Here is an 11,090-nt window from a genome sequence, read left to right as displayed (position 1 = left end):
AATACACCCACCATACGAATGCAACCTAAGTCTGCCCCCTGCCCCATCATCTCCCTCTGCAAATTAGAAGGCAGCAGCCCGAAAGGGAGGTTCTGCTCCTAAACAGGTATGTTTCCCATGTGATGTAAATCCTGGTTTTCCAGGGGTCTACACTGCATAGGGGAGTATACATGAGTAGAAGCTGGCTCCCCGATTCACAAAGACACCCTCCAACCTCTGGAGAGAGAAATGGGAATGGGAGTACAGCTAGCACGATCGTTCCCATGTTTCTCTCTTCATCTGGCACTGAAGTGTGTAAGTGCTTTTTTTTTTTTTAATCTGCATTACGAAGCAATTCCAAATGAATGCTAATATTAACACCGACGACCTAGTTTCGTTTTGCTTTTCACATAAGCCAATGAGTGACGTGCAACAGGGAAGCAGGGAAGAGCGGAGTAGGTTTCTAGATAAAGGAAGGGAGGGGAAGGAAGAGGAGAGCAAGCTGTGTGCCTTTGCAATGTCGCGTATGTAAAGAGGAAGCGTTGGTTTTTGGTTTCCGTTCAGTTCTAACGTCTATCATTCATACCCAGCAGATTTCTTTGAATTAAAGAAGAAGAAGTGTAAGGCAACAGGGTGGAGGACAAAGAGACAAGTGCCACTCTGGTTAAAAAAGTGATTTTTTTTATTTTTAAATTAATATAAAACCTTCAACCTGTTTAAGCAAGATTCTGATTTTAAAACCTAAAAAACAAAAAAAAAAAGAGCCTCAGCATCTCCCTTGCCGCCGGATGTCAGGGAGCACTCTCTTGAGTCCTCCTTCGAATAATCCATCTTCTGGGGAGGTTGACGTTTCTGTTTTTATACCTTTGAAAACTTCAGCAACTTCCCTTCCAGCTTATCCTCCCAAATGCTTAAACTTTGTCCTTTTAAAAAGGGAAACAGCTTGAGAGCTGAAGGGGAAAACCATTCCCTCCCAAAACAAGAAGGGGATAGGTTGGGGTGGGAGAGCAATAAAGAGTCTGTGGTAAGGTACCAAAAAACAAAACCCCCAACCCATTTCTAGTTTCTGCTACTTGGAGCACACCTGCTGCAGCCGTTGAAGAAAAAGGGTTTCAATAGGCCAAAGTTGGGGCAATGGAGAAAGGGTTTAAACCCAAATGACAGCACGGACGCAAGCCCACGAAACCCCACTCTCGCCCATAAATTTGCCAGCCCATGTATAGGCTAATAGAGCTGGCTGGTTTTGCCAGACTGTACATGTCTCGGCACCTGTCAAAAAAAGGACAAGATTTGCCTCCTTGAATGTACAAAATCTTGAGTAGGACTCAACATGGTCTCACAGATTTACAGCCCCGATAACGTGACATTTTGCACTATTCCATTTTTTTCCTTTTCTTTTCAGGCTCCTTCTGTGGCCTATAGGAGAGCCCTGTGGAGCGGAGCCCACAGTGGAAAATTACTTCCCCAACCCCTCACGCTCAGTCACAACATGGGGCAGGGGGTAGTAGAAGCTCAATTCCTTTAGCAGGTGACACCCCACCCAGCCTAGGAGGCTCTCTGAACCGCACGGGCACACAGCCAGCCACAGAATCTGAGGCCTGTGCTTTCCCTTCAAGCAAGGAGGGTTTCTCCTTCAAGGCCCCTCAACCGTCTCAGCTGCTACAGGCAACTCCTGACAACCAGGAGCCAAAGGAAAATCAAGAGGAGGGCAACAAAATTGGGAAAGGATGGAAAGGAAAGGCAACTTTCCGAGCTCTCCTGGCCACCCCCAATCACATACATACGTGCGCACACACACACAGGGAGACACCTCGAACCCCCCCCGACCTCCCCGGATCCAACACAGCCACCCTTCTTTTTTCCAGGCAGCTTTCGCAGAATGCTACCTGGATCTTTGCAATTCCGTTGCTTTCATTCGTGATGTATATACATTAGATATATTTATATATTATAGTTATATAATTTTTTTTTCTTTTAAAAAAGAGAAAAAGATCAGTTATTAACTCTCCTGAAGAGTGGATAAGGGAAGAAAAGGAAGGTGGGGGGGGGGAAGGAACATCGGGGTTTGGGCTGATGACGACATCTCATCAGTTTTTTTCTTTAAAAAAAAACCACTATAAAATATTCCAGTGCGATCTTCAGGGGGGGAAAAAATACCCCCACCCCATTTCCCTGTGCCCCCTTGGATTTGCCACACCCTCTTTACCGCCCCCGCCACCCTATCAACTCCCCCCCCCATTCCAAAAACATTAAGTCTTATCTCTGGCCATCCATTGCCGCCATGGCTTTCTGCTGGGGGGGCCCTTGCTGAGACACAGGAGGCCACATGGGCTGCTGGTGGTGGAGGTGGTGGTGGAGGTTGTGACTGGTGGGCGACGAAGGAGGGATCCAGGCAGGTTGGTGGTTTGGAGGCGAAGAAGCCCAGTAGGGGCTGAAGCTACCCGGAGGAGAGCAAGCCATGGATGTGATAGGGCTGTTGCTGCTCTGAAGGTTCTCTGAAGTCCGCAGCTTGGAAAACATGGCAAGGGCGTCTGGGAAGTTGGGAGGCGTGGCTGGAGTATTGCTGGGTGTGCACATCTGGAGGGCAGAGAAAGAGAGAAACAGGGTTATAATTGCGGCTCCCTTCGCCTGGTCAGCACAAGGGTTCACCTAATGACTTCCCAAGTCTACTTTATAAATAATAATAATAGAAGGATATACAGCTTCCATATGCAACACAAGGAAATAGCTCCAACAAGAGCACATGGCTTCCTCTCCTTCCCCCAACAAAGCAGCACAATATAGAGTCTGGGAAAATAGATAAAAGAGTTTAGGTCGTTTCAAAGCATGTGCCACACCCTTGAGCTCCCTTCCTTAAAAATTAACTACCCTGCTCTGCTAAATATTGGCAGAGCAGGGTCCCATATTCACACCTAAAACCAGTGGCTGGATCGGCATTTTCACCAGCCTGACTGAATGCACCAAGTGGAAGGTCTGAGAGGAAGGGGAACTCCATTTTCCACATGGATTAATCAACTGGATGGGCAGAGGATCAATAGGAGCTTGGTGTAAACTATTTTGAGCTCATGGAAGAATGAAATAGAATATAACAAAATGTATAAATATAACCAAATGATTTTTAAGAAAGGATTTACAGCTGGTTTAACAGATTCGATGACCTTGACTATTCAACCTGTAGACCGGCCTGGGTCCCACTCAATGCTACATTGCTCCTAAACCCATACCTGCCATCAAGCTTCTCCCTCAATAAATTCCCACCTTCCCACACAATAAATTATTGAAGGAGGATGGGGCAGAAGGGGCAGATTGCTGCTTGGTGAGCTCCTCCTACCCAGAAGTGGACAACCTTTTGTTGACAGTAGTTACAAAATGTTGCTGAAGGAAACGAATGGCAGGAACTGGCCAAATCTGACTCCAGAGGATGCCCTGCTTTGGACAGGGGGAAGAAAGAGAGAAAGGGGTAAAGTGATGGGGGGAGAGAGAGGATGAAACACTAGTTTACAAGCTGCTTCACAGAAGGATAACAACTAAGGTCTTCACCAATGCTCTTCAGATGTTGTTCAACTACCCATCTTCCCTCACCACTGGATAACTGGCTTGGGGTGATGGGAGTTGTAGCTCCAACAACTGGGGGACCAAAAGTTGAAGAACACTGGTCTACACCATCCTCCAAGTTTATCCAGCCCCCAAGCAACTTTTTCTGCCCTCCCCTCCAAAGATGGGGGGCAGAGATATCTGTGTGTATGTGTAGCCTAAAAATGTTCGCTCCAGAATCTTCCACAACAATATCTAGTTGCTGATCAAGGTATTAAAACCTTCCCACACAATAATAGTAGGAAACTAAGTGATTTCCCTTTGTACAAACCTGCAGGAAGCAGACTTTGGGCTGGCACCAATCTATGGGCTAGTAATTGGAAAACACACATAACCCCCTTTTTTGGTATTTAGTGACAATATAAAACTGAAGCAGGAGGGTTTAAAGGCCCAGACCATGTATGATGCAAGATGCATGATGTACATGCCAGGAAAATAGCTGGTCCTACAATTCAGAGAAATGGATGCAAAATCTAAAAGCTTCCAAACATGGTACACACTGACCAAAGAAAGGCAGGATGATGCCTGTTTGTCATGTAGTTTGCAAAGTTATGTTTCATTTTGCTTACACAAAGACAGAGATGGATTGCGCAATCCCAAAATGTACAAAAAGCTTTCTATGTTATGCCATCAAAATGAAGCAGGTGAACAAACAGAACTGAGTGTGTTTAGCATAATTCCAGCACATTTCAGAACGGGGAACCTTTTTGGTTCACAGGAGGCCCCATTGCCAATGTTGCCTCATCCCCAACAACTGCATTTTCCACTGTGCAGGGCTGCCTCTTTCGCAGTCTCGACATGTGATGTTTGACATGCATCATTAATCAAGCACCAACCTCAATCTTCTGGGGAACTCTAAGACTCAGGGCTGGCCCTTTATCTCAGCAGCATCTCACAAACCACCCCCTCACAATAAGCACACTTCCTTATTAAACATCGCCTCCCTCCTAAAGCCTGAGAAGGAAGCATGACAGCTTGAGAATTGAGAACCCGGCAGAAATTAGCTGCACCAATAGAGGCCAATTTGCAGAACGTGCCATCTATGATGAAACAATGCTTATTAATTGCCCCAAGCACGTTGTCTGTCTATACCTTTTGTCTGGCTCCATCACCATGTAAATCGACTGCTCTCTAAAGCGGTTCCCTCATCTGCAAGATGACCTCATTTATCAGATCAAACACGGCCAGGTACGCAAGTTCCAGTTTAAGTGAGCAGCTGTGCCAGCTTCAATCTTCTGCAGCCATTCAGCTTTCCTATGGGTCCACCCTGCAGTCAAATTCTACTCATGACGTGCTGGAGTGCTCCAACAATCCATGCTGGCCTGGCCTGGCACTCTATTTAAATGGGGGCAAGGGACTGTGTTTGGGAAGCCCATCCACAGAAAGGCACCCAAGAAAACGAAAATGCAAGGACAAAAGAAACTAGTTACACTTTAACTGACCTTTTCCTCACACATGGCTCGGCATATAAAGCAGGGGTGGCTAAGCTTTTTCTGGCCAGAGGGTCGTGTTCACCCTTGGCCAACCTTCTGGGAGCTGCATGACAGTGGTGAGTGTGGCCAGTTCACATGGGGACATAGAAAGGTGGTTATACAGAGTCAGGCCATCTACCTCAGTGCTGTCTGTACTGAAAGGCAGCGACTGGCAAGTCTCTCACAGACCACATGGAGGTGCCAGGAGCCGAACCTTTCACAAGCAAAGCAGATGGTCTGCCACTGAGCATCTTCCCCCAAATGTGCCACACATGCCCATAAAACAGAGGATCATGAGCAGCCTTCCCTCCCAAGCTGATCTATGCAGATCACCTGAGGGAAAGGGGTTATCATCATCTCTCTGCATGTCAAAGGCCTGATCAGATGACTGGGGAAGGGGTGATTTGCATTCCAATTGGGGAGCTGGGCTCTGCGTCCCAGCACTGTCTCTACTTTCTTTTAATTTTGCCAGAGCCAAAATCAATAGGGACTTTGAGAGGTGGGCAGAAAAAAATTGCTGGGGGGGGGGGGACTAGAGTTGCAATTTTGTCACCACAATATAAAGAGTAGGGACTTTCCTGTCTTTCCAAATAGGTAAATCAGATCTAATTTGCATTAATACCTGACCATTCCCTAACTAATTATCCTACAATTAATACACACACTGCAAAATTTGTATTTGCAAATGAAAGAGTTGAGCACAGTAACAGGCAATATCCTCATGTTATGGAACCACAAGTTTCCATCTGTGTTAATGCTTGAAAACAGAAGCTGAGGGTTCTATGCTTTTTTCTGGCTCAGACATTTCCAAATGAGAGCAGGTGAGGAATATTTCCTGTCCCTGCTTCCCATGCATCAGGAAGTTTCATCCAAAATGCCCCCATCTCAGATATTAGGTACTTGATACTGGACAGCTTTAATAGAGGGAGTTTGGGGGGGGGGGTCCTCGTTCTTCAGGTAATCCTAATAGGGTAGTTTCAAATTGCTTGGAGAAAAATTGGTTCATTCCAGCACAGTCTGGGCCCCACCCTGCAACTAAGTATACTCCTTTTTGTCGGGTCCTTCTAAAAGCTACATTCAAAGTCATCTGAAAAGAGGAGCAGCTACCTCAATCACCAAGCATTGCATCCATCCTACACACCTACATGTAATGTAAAGCCCTGAAGTACTCTCCACGTTTGCATACAACTTTCCCTTGGGGCGGAATTCGAACACGCCACCCTTCCACTCAACCTACTGGCATGTTTGTTTTGACGACTGAGCTCTTTTTTTATTATGTGTACGCAGACTCTCCTGCCTTCCATTTCCCCAGTTCTAAGACTCTGTTTTGTATCTATCTCAAGGTGCTCTTTTAAAAAAAAGGAAAGAAGAATGAAGATAAAACACCAAAAGCTAATCAATTTGTCTAGGCTTTTTTTTAAAAAAAAGGTACCGTGGCTAGCTCAGACACCAGGTTAATAAAAACAAGTTTCCTTTTTTGCAGTCAACTGTGTGAAGGTGCATCTGAAGGGTTGAGTGAGAACAGCAGCAATTTAGCTAGCGCACTACAGCAACTCTACTCTAAAACAAGAGACGTCTAAAAGGTTTGCTAGACATCTAGTAACCATGTATATCCAGTGGGGCATAGGCTGCAGGTATGTTCATGTTCCTCTGCCAGCGTGGTGTAGTGGTTAAGAGCGGTAGTCTCGTAATCTGGGGAACTGGGTTCGCTTCCCCACTCCTCCACATGCAGCTGCTGGGTGACCTTGGGCCAGTCACACTTCTCTGAAGTCTCTCAGTCCCACTCATCTCACAGAGTGTTTGTTGTGGGGGAGGAAGGGAAAGGAGAATGTTAGCCGCTTTGAGACTCCTTAAAAGGGAGTAAAAGGCGGGATATCAAATCCAAACTCTTCTTCTTCTTCTTCTTCTTCTTCCCTTGTGTGCCACAGTGTAGAGTTGATCTCCCAAACCTCCCCCTCATAAAAAGGAGCTTGGAAGATTGCCTATATTAATGTATGCCTTGCATCACCCATCTGCACAGTGAGGTGCCCAAATCATGTATGTAAATAAGCCGGGCTGACAGCATTTCTCAACCCATCAAGATGTCAGCCAGCCCTAACACCCTGATGCCAAATACATTGTGTGGAACTAGTTGAAACAATGGGATTTGGCTGCCAAGTAAGAGTGTCTCAAACTACATAATTTATTCAAATTTAATTTTTTACACAACTGCTTGCATGTAGGGAAAAACCCATGAACGTCATCAGACATGTGCTTATTTCACCTCGCATCCAAGTGATGAGGATTAAGATTCCCACTGTATGGAAATGTGACCAGAGAAGACACACAATAGCCTGCTTACTGTTTTACCTTCAAGGAAGTGATCTCTCTATAGGAAATTCAAGTCAAGCAACCCTTCCCAGAGGCAACTTAGGCACAAGAAGTTGTTGGAAATAAAACACACTGATTTATGGTGCTCACTTGCATCTCGTATACAGTGGTACCTCAGGTTAAGTACTTAATTCGTTCCGGAGGTCCGTACTTAACCTGAAACTGTTTTTAACCTGAAGCACCACTTTAGCTAATGGGGCCTCCTGCTGCTGCCACGCCGCCGGGGCACGATTTCTGTTCTCATCCTGAAGCACTATTTCTGGGTTAGCGGAGTCTGTAACCTGAAGCGTATGTAACCCGAGGTACCACTGTATTTAAAACATCAGAAACAATAGTATTTCTTTACAACAGGTGTACCTCCCCCTTTCCTCCAAAGAGCTCAATGGGCAGCATACGTTGTTCCACCCCACCCTTTATTTTCACAACAACCCTGTGAGGTAGGTTAGACAGAGATATGAAGACTGGCCAAAGGTCACCAGTGAGCTTAATGGCCTAGTGAGGATTTGAACCTGCATGTCCCCAGTCACAGTCCAACAGCCTAACCACTGTGCCACACCAGCTCCCTTGTTACCCTGATATATTTTGCTTCTTTACTTAGAAAATTTATAAACCACTTTCTCAAAAAGTACAGTCACACCTCGGGATAAATGTGCTTCAAGTTAAGTATTTTCGGGTTGCGCTCCATGGCGACCCGGAAGTAATGGAGCACGTTACTTCCAGGTTTTGCCACGCGTGCATGCGCAAACGGTCAAAATGACTTCACACGCATGCGCAGAAGCAGCGAAACGCGACCCACGCAGACGCAGGTTGCGTTCACTTCAGGATGTGAACGGGACTCAGGAATGGATCCCATAGTACCACTGTACTTCAAATGGTGTACTGGTTCACACATACACGACAAAAAAAAATGCACCATAGAAAAGTACACAGTTACCAGTCTTCATCCAACTCCTGGACTGGAAGATTAGAGCCACACTAGAAATATGCCATAAACAGATGAACACAACTCGTTTATTCTATTTTGCAGCCTACATAATATCAAGCACAGCTTTTTCTTTTGATGGCCTTACTCTAGAATTACTCTCAAATGAGAAAAACGGATCATTATTCAAAAGTTGCTAAGTGAAACCTGCCACAAAGTTTTGAAGTGTGGAGCGGCTCCTATTTACGATTCTAGCCTGCCACCCATTTTCAACTCTGGTTTTCCCTCTCTCCCACCTGTGCTGAACCAAAGGTGAACTTGTTCCGGGAGCTTTACTAACGCCAAGATTAACCCTACAACTAATTGGTAGTTGTTGTGACAATGAGCTTTGATATACGTGAATTGGCTTGCTTTGATGTTACCCTTATCTGTGGGGCTTGGGGTGCTGGGCTCTGAGCCCAGAAAAGGGGATCTATCTGAAAGGTTTGGATATTTGCCACCTATGCCCTCGTCTGGCCAGATGGAGTGATGGGAAGTCCAGGCCAAAGTTACATATGCTGCAATTTTTTAAGGCAATGTTTATAGTAAATATAATATTATCCAGGGCAGCGAAACTGAGTTTATGTAGCTTAATGCATAAAAAAGTTAGCCAGTAATCCCACCTCAATGAGGTCAAATACATAAAGCCAAGATGCAGTTGGCCTCTACAGTTATCATTCATGCCCACCTTAGGAAATGTTATGAAGATGCCTCACACCGTATAAACACTGGCCTATAGGGTTATTTTGTGATATTGTGCATGTTTTTAAAAAGCAAGCTTCTAGTCCCCATGCGTAGAAGGAAAACATCTGCAAGCGTCATGTGCTAAAGGTTCAAACAGCAGGGGCTTGCTGCAGCCTTCCTTGCCCCTACCTGCTCCCCACACCTACTTCATTTTTGAGGCCTGTTTCTTTCTGCCATTTCAATCCTTTAAAATACAGTGGTGCCTCGCAAGACGAAATTAATCCGTTCCGTGAGGCTCTTCGTATAGCGGTTTTTTTGTCTTGCGAAGCAAGCCCATTGACAGCTTAGCAGATTAGCGCTATTAGCAGTTTAGCGGCTTTTAGCGGCTTATCATCTTAGCGGATCAGCTGATAAGCGGCTTAGCTGCTTAAAAAAAGGAGGGGAGGGGAAAAAACCCACAGGAACTCGCAAGACATTTTCGTCTTGCGAAGCAAGCCCATAGGGAAATTCGTTTCGCGAAGCGCCTCCAAAACGGAAAACCCTTTCGTCTAGCGGGTTTTCTGTCTTGCGAGGCGTTCGTCTTGCGGGGCACCACTGTATTCTGAATTCTGAAGGGAAAAACCCACCCGAATGGAGTCAAAATGGTCTAACAATGCAATGTCAAAATCAAGCCTGAAGGAAAAGTTTGGCCCAACTCTGAAGCCAGTGCAAAATACTAGCTAGATCCCACACACTTTTGGTCTCTGGCCCTGAGCAAACTACTTCTGAGGGAATGTGGCCCTCAAAATGTGGCCCTTGCCTGGGAATGGAGGTTCCCTAGCCCCTTTAATCCTGCAATCTCCTCACTTGTTCATTTTTAATTCTTTTTTATTTTTTAAACAAAACCTATCTCTGCATTAATTCTGAGGAGATCCAGAACATTTTTGGCACGAAGCATCGTTGTGGCATGTTGCTTTGCTTTGTTTCTCCAACGCCAACAGAATAGGCGTCATGTGAGTCCAATAAGTCACTGTAAAAACACACACACAGAAACTACCAGAGCCGTGCTTTATTGGAAGGTGTGTTCTGGGGGTCATGTTTACTAGAGGGCAAGTTTCCTGTGTCACAAACAAGCCGAATCAAAAGAACTATAGTCCACAACATATATGGCAAAAACATTGCCAGTGAACACCATTGTCCTGAGGAGAAATGAACATTTCCCTCCAAGTAGCGCGTGCCAGATTAAACAATCCCAGAATAGACCAAAGGGGTGGGGGAAGAGTGAGAGAAAGAAAGAAACCCCACATCAGTTTTAGTCTATTTAGACACCGTGAACATGGCGGCCCTCTCTAAAAGGCAGGGCCCCATGTTAGCAGCCTCACAGTGATCAGCAGCGTTACCACAACAAACAGAGAAGTTACAAAACTAGCAAGGAGGGGGCTTCTTGCTCGGGTTACAAGAGACCTCCAATCCCACATACACACACCTGCAGGGACATCCATGCTAGGGTCACATAACACAACTTGGTGAAATACAATACCAACCTAAAATCCAATGGATCTTTCAAGAGGAGAAAAATAGGTGTGAAAAGTAACTTAAAATTGACAACACCTCTTATAATATAACAAGGGCGGAGGGACTACATATGTGTACACACACACACACGTTTTTTTCTTTAACTTAATGTATAAGTAGTTTTTAAGATTAGGAATAATAGGGAGCTGCCTGGCACTGTCAATCTATTGGCCCATGTGGCTCAGTTCCTAGACCAGTGTTTCTCAAACTTGAGTCCCCAGCTGCTGTTGGACTACAACTCCCATTATCACTGATCACTGGTCTTGCTCACTAGGGATGATGGGAGCTGTAGTCCAACAACAGCTGGAGACCCAAGCTGGAGAAACACTGTCCTAGATATTGCTGAACTACAACTCCCAAGCTGCTTGGTCAGGGATTATGGGAGGTGTAGCCCAGAAACATCTAGAGCACTAAGTCTACAATGCTGACAGTGGCCCTCTAGGGTTGCAGACAAGAGTCTTCCAACCCATCTTGAG

The 11,090-nt window shown here is 45.5% G+C and overlaps 1 protein-coding gene across 1 annotated transcript in view; it reads right to left on the bottom strand.

Annotated features, from left to right (window-relative positions):
• Window positions 1-643: 643 nt before the first annotated feature.
• UBALD2 (UBA like domain containing 2) overlaps window positions 644-11,090 on the bottom strand; it is a 34,150-nt gene continuing 23,703 nt past the window's right edge. The window contains exon 3 of the mRNA XM_083725732.1: window positions 644-2,556. Within this exon, the coding sequence (XP_083581858.1) occupies window positions 2,236-2,556 (321 nt within the window). The 3' untranslated portion in view covers window positions 644-2,235. The remainder of the gene's footprint in view (window positions 2,557-11,090) is intronic.

Source organism: Podarcis gaigeae (assembly GCF_964106915.1).
Source record: "Podarcis gaigeae genome assembly, chromosome: 2".
Classification (NCBI taxonomy): domain Eukaryota; kingdom Metazoa; phylum Chordata; class Lepidosauria; order Squamata; family Lacertidae; genus Podarcis; species Podarcis gaigeae.
The sequence above is the reverse complement of the archived record's forward strand: the minus strand, read 5'-3'. Positions and strand labels throughout refer to the sequence as shown.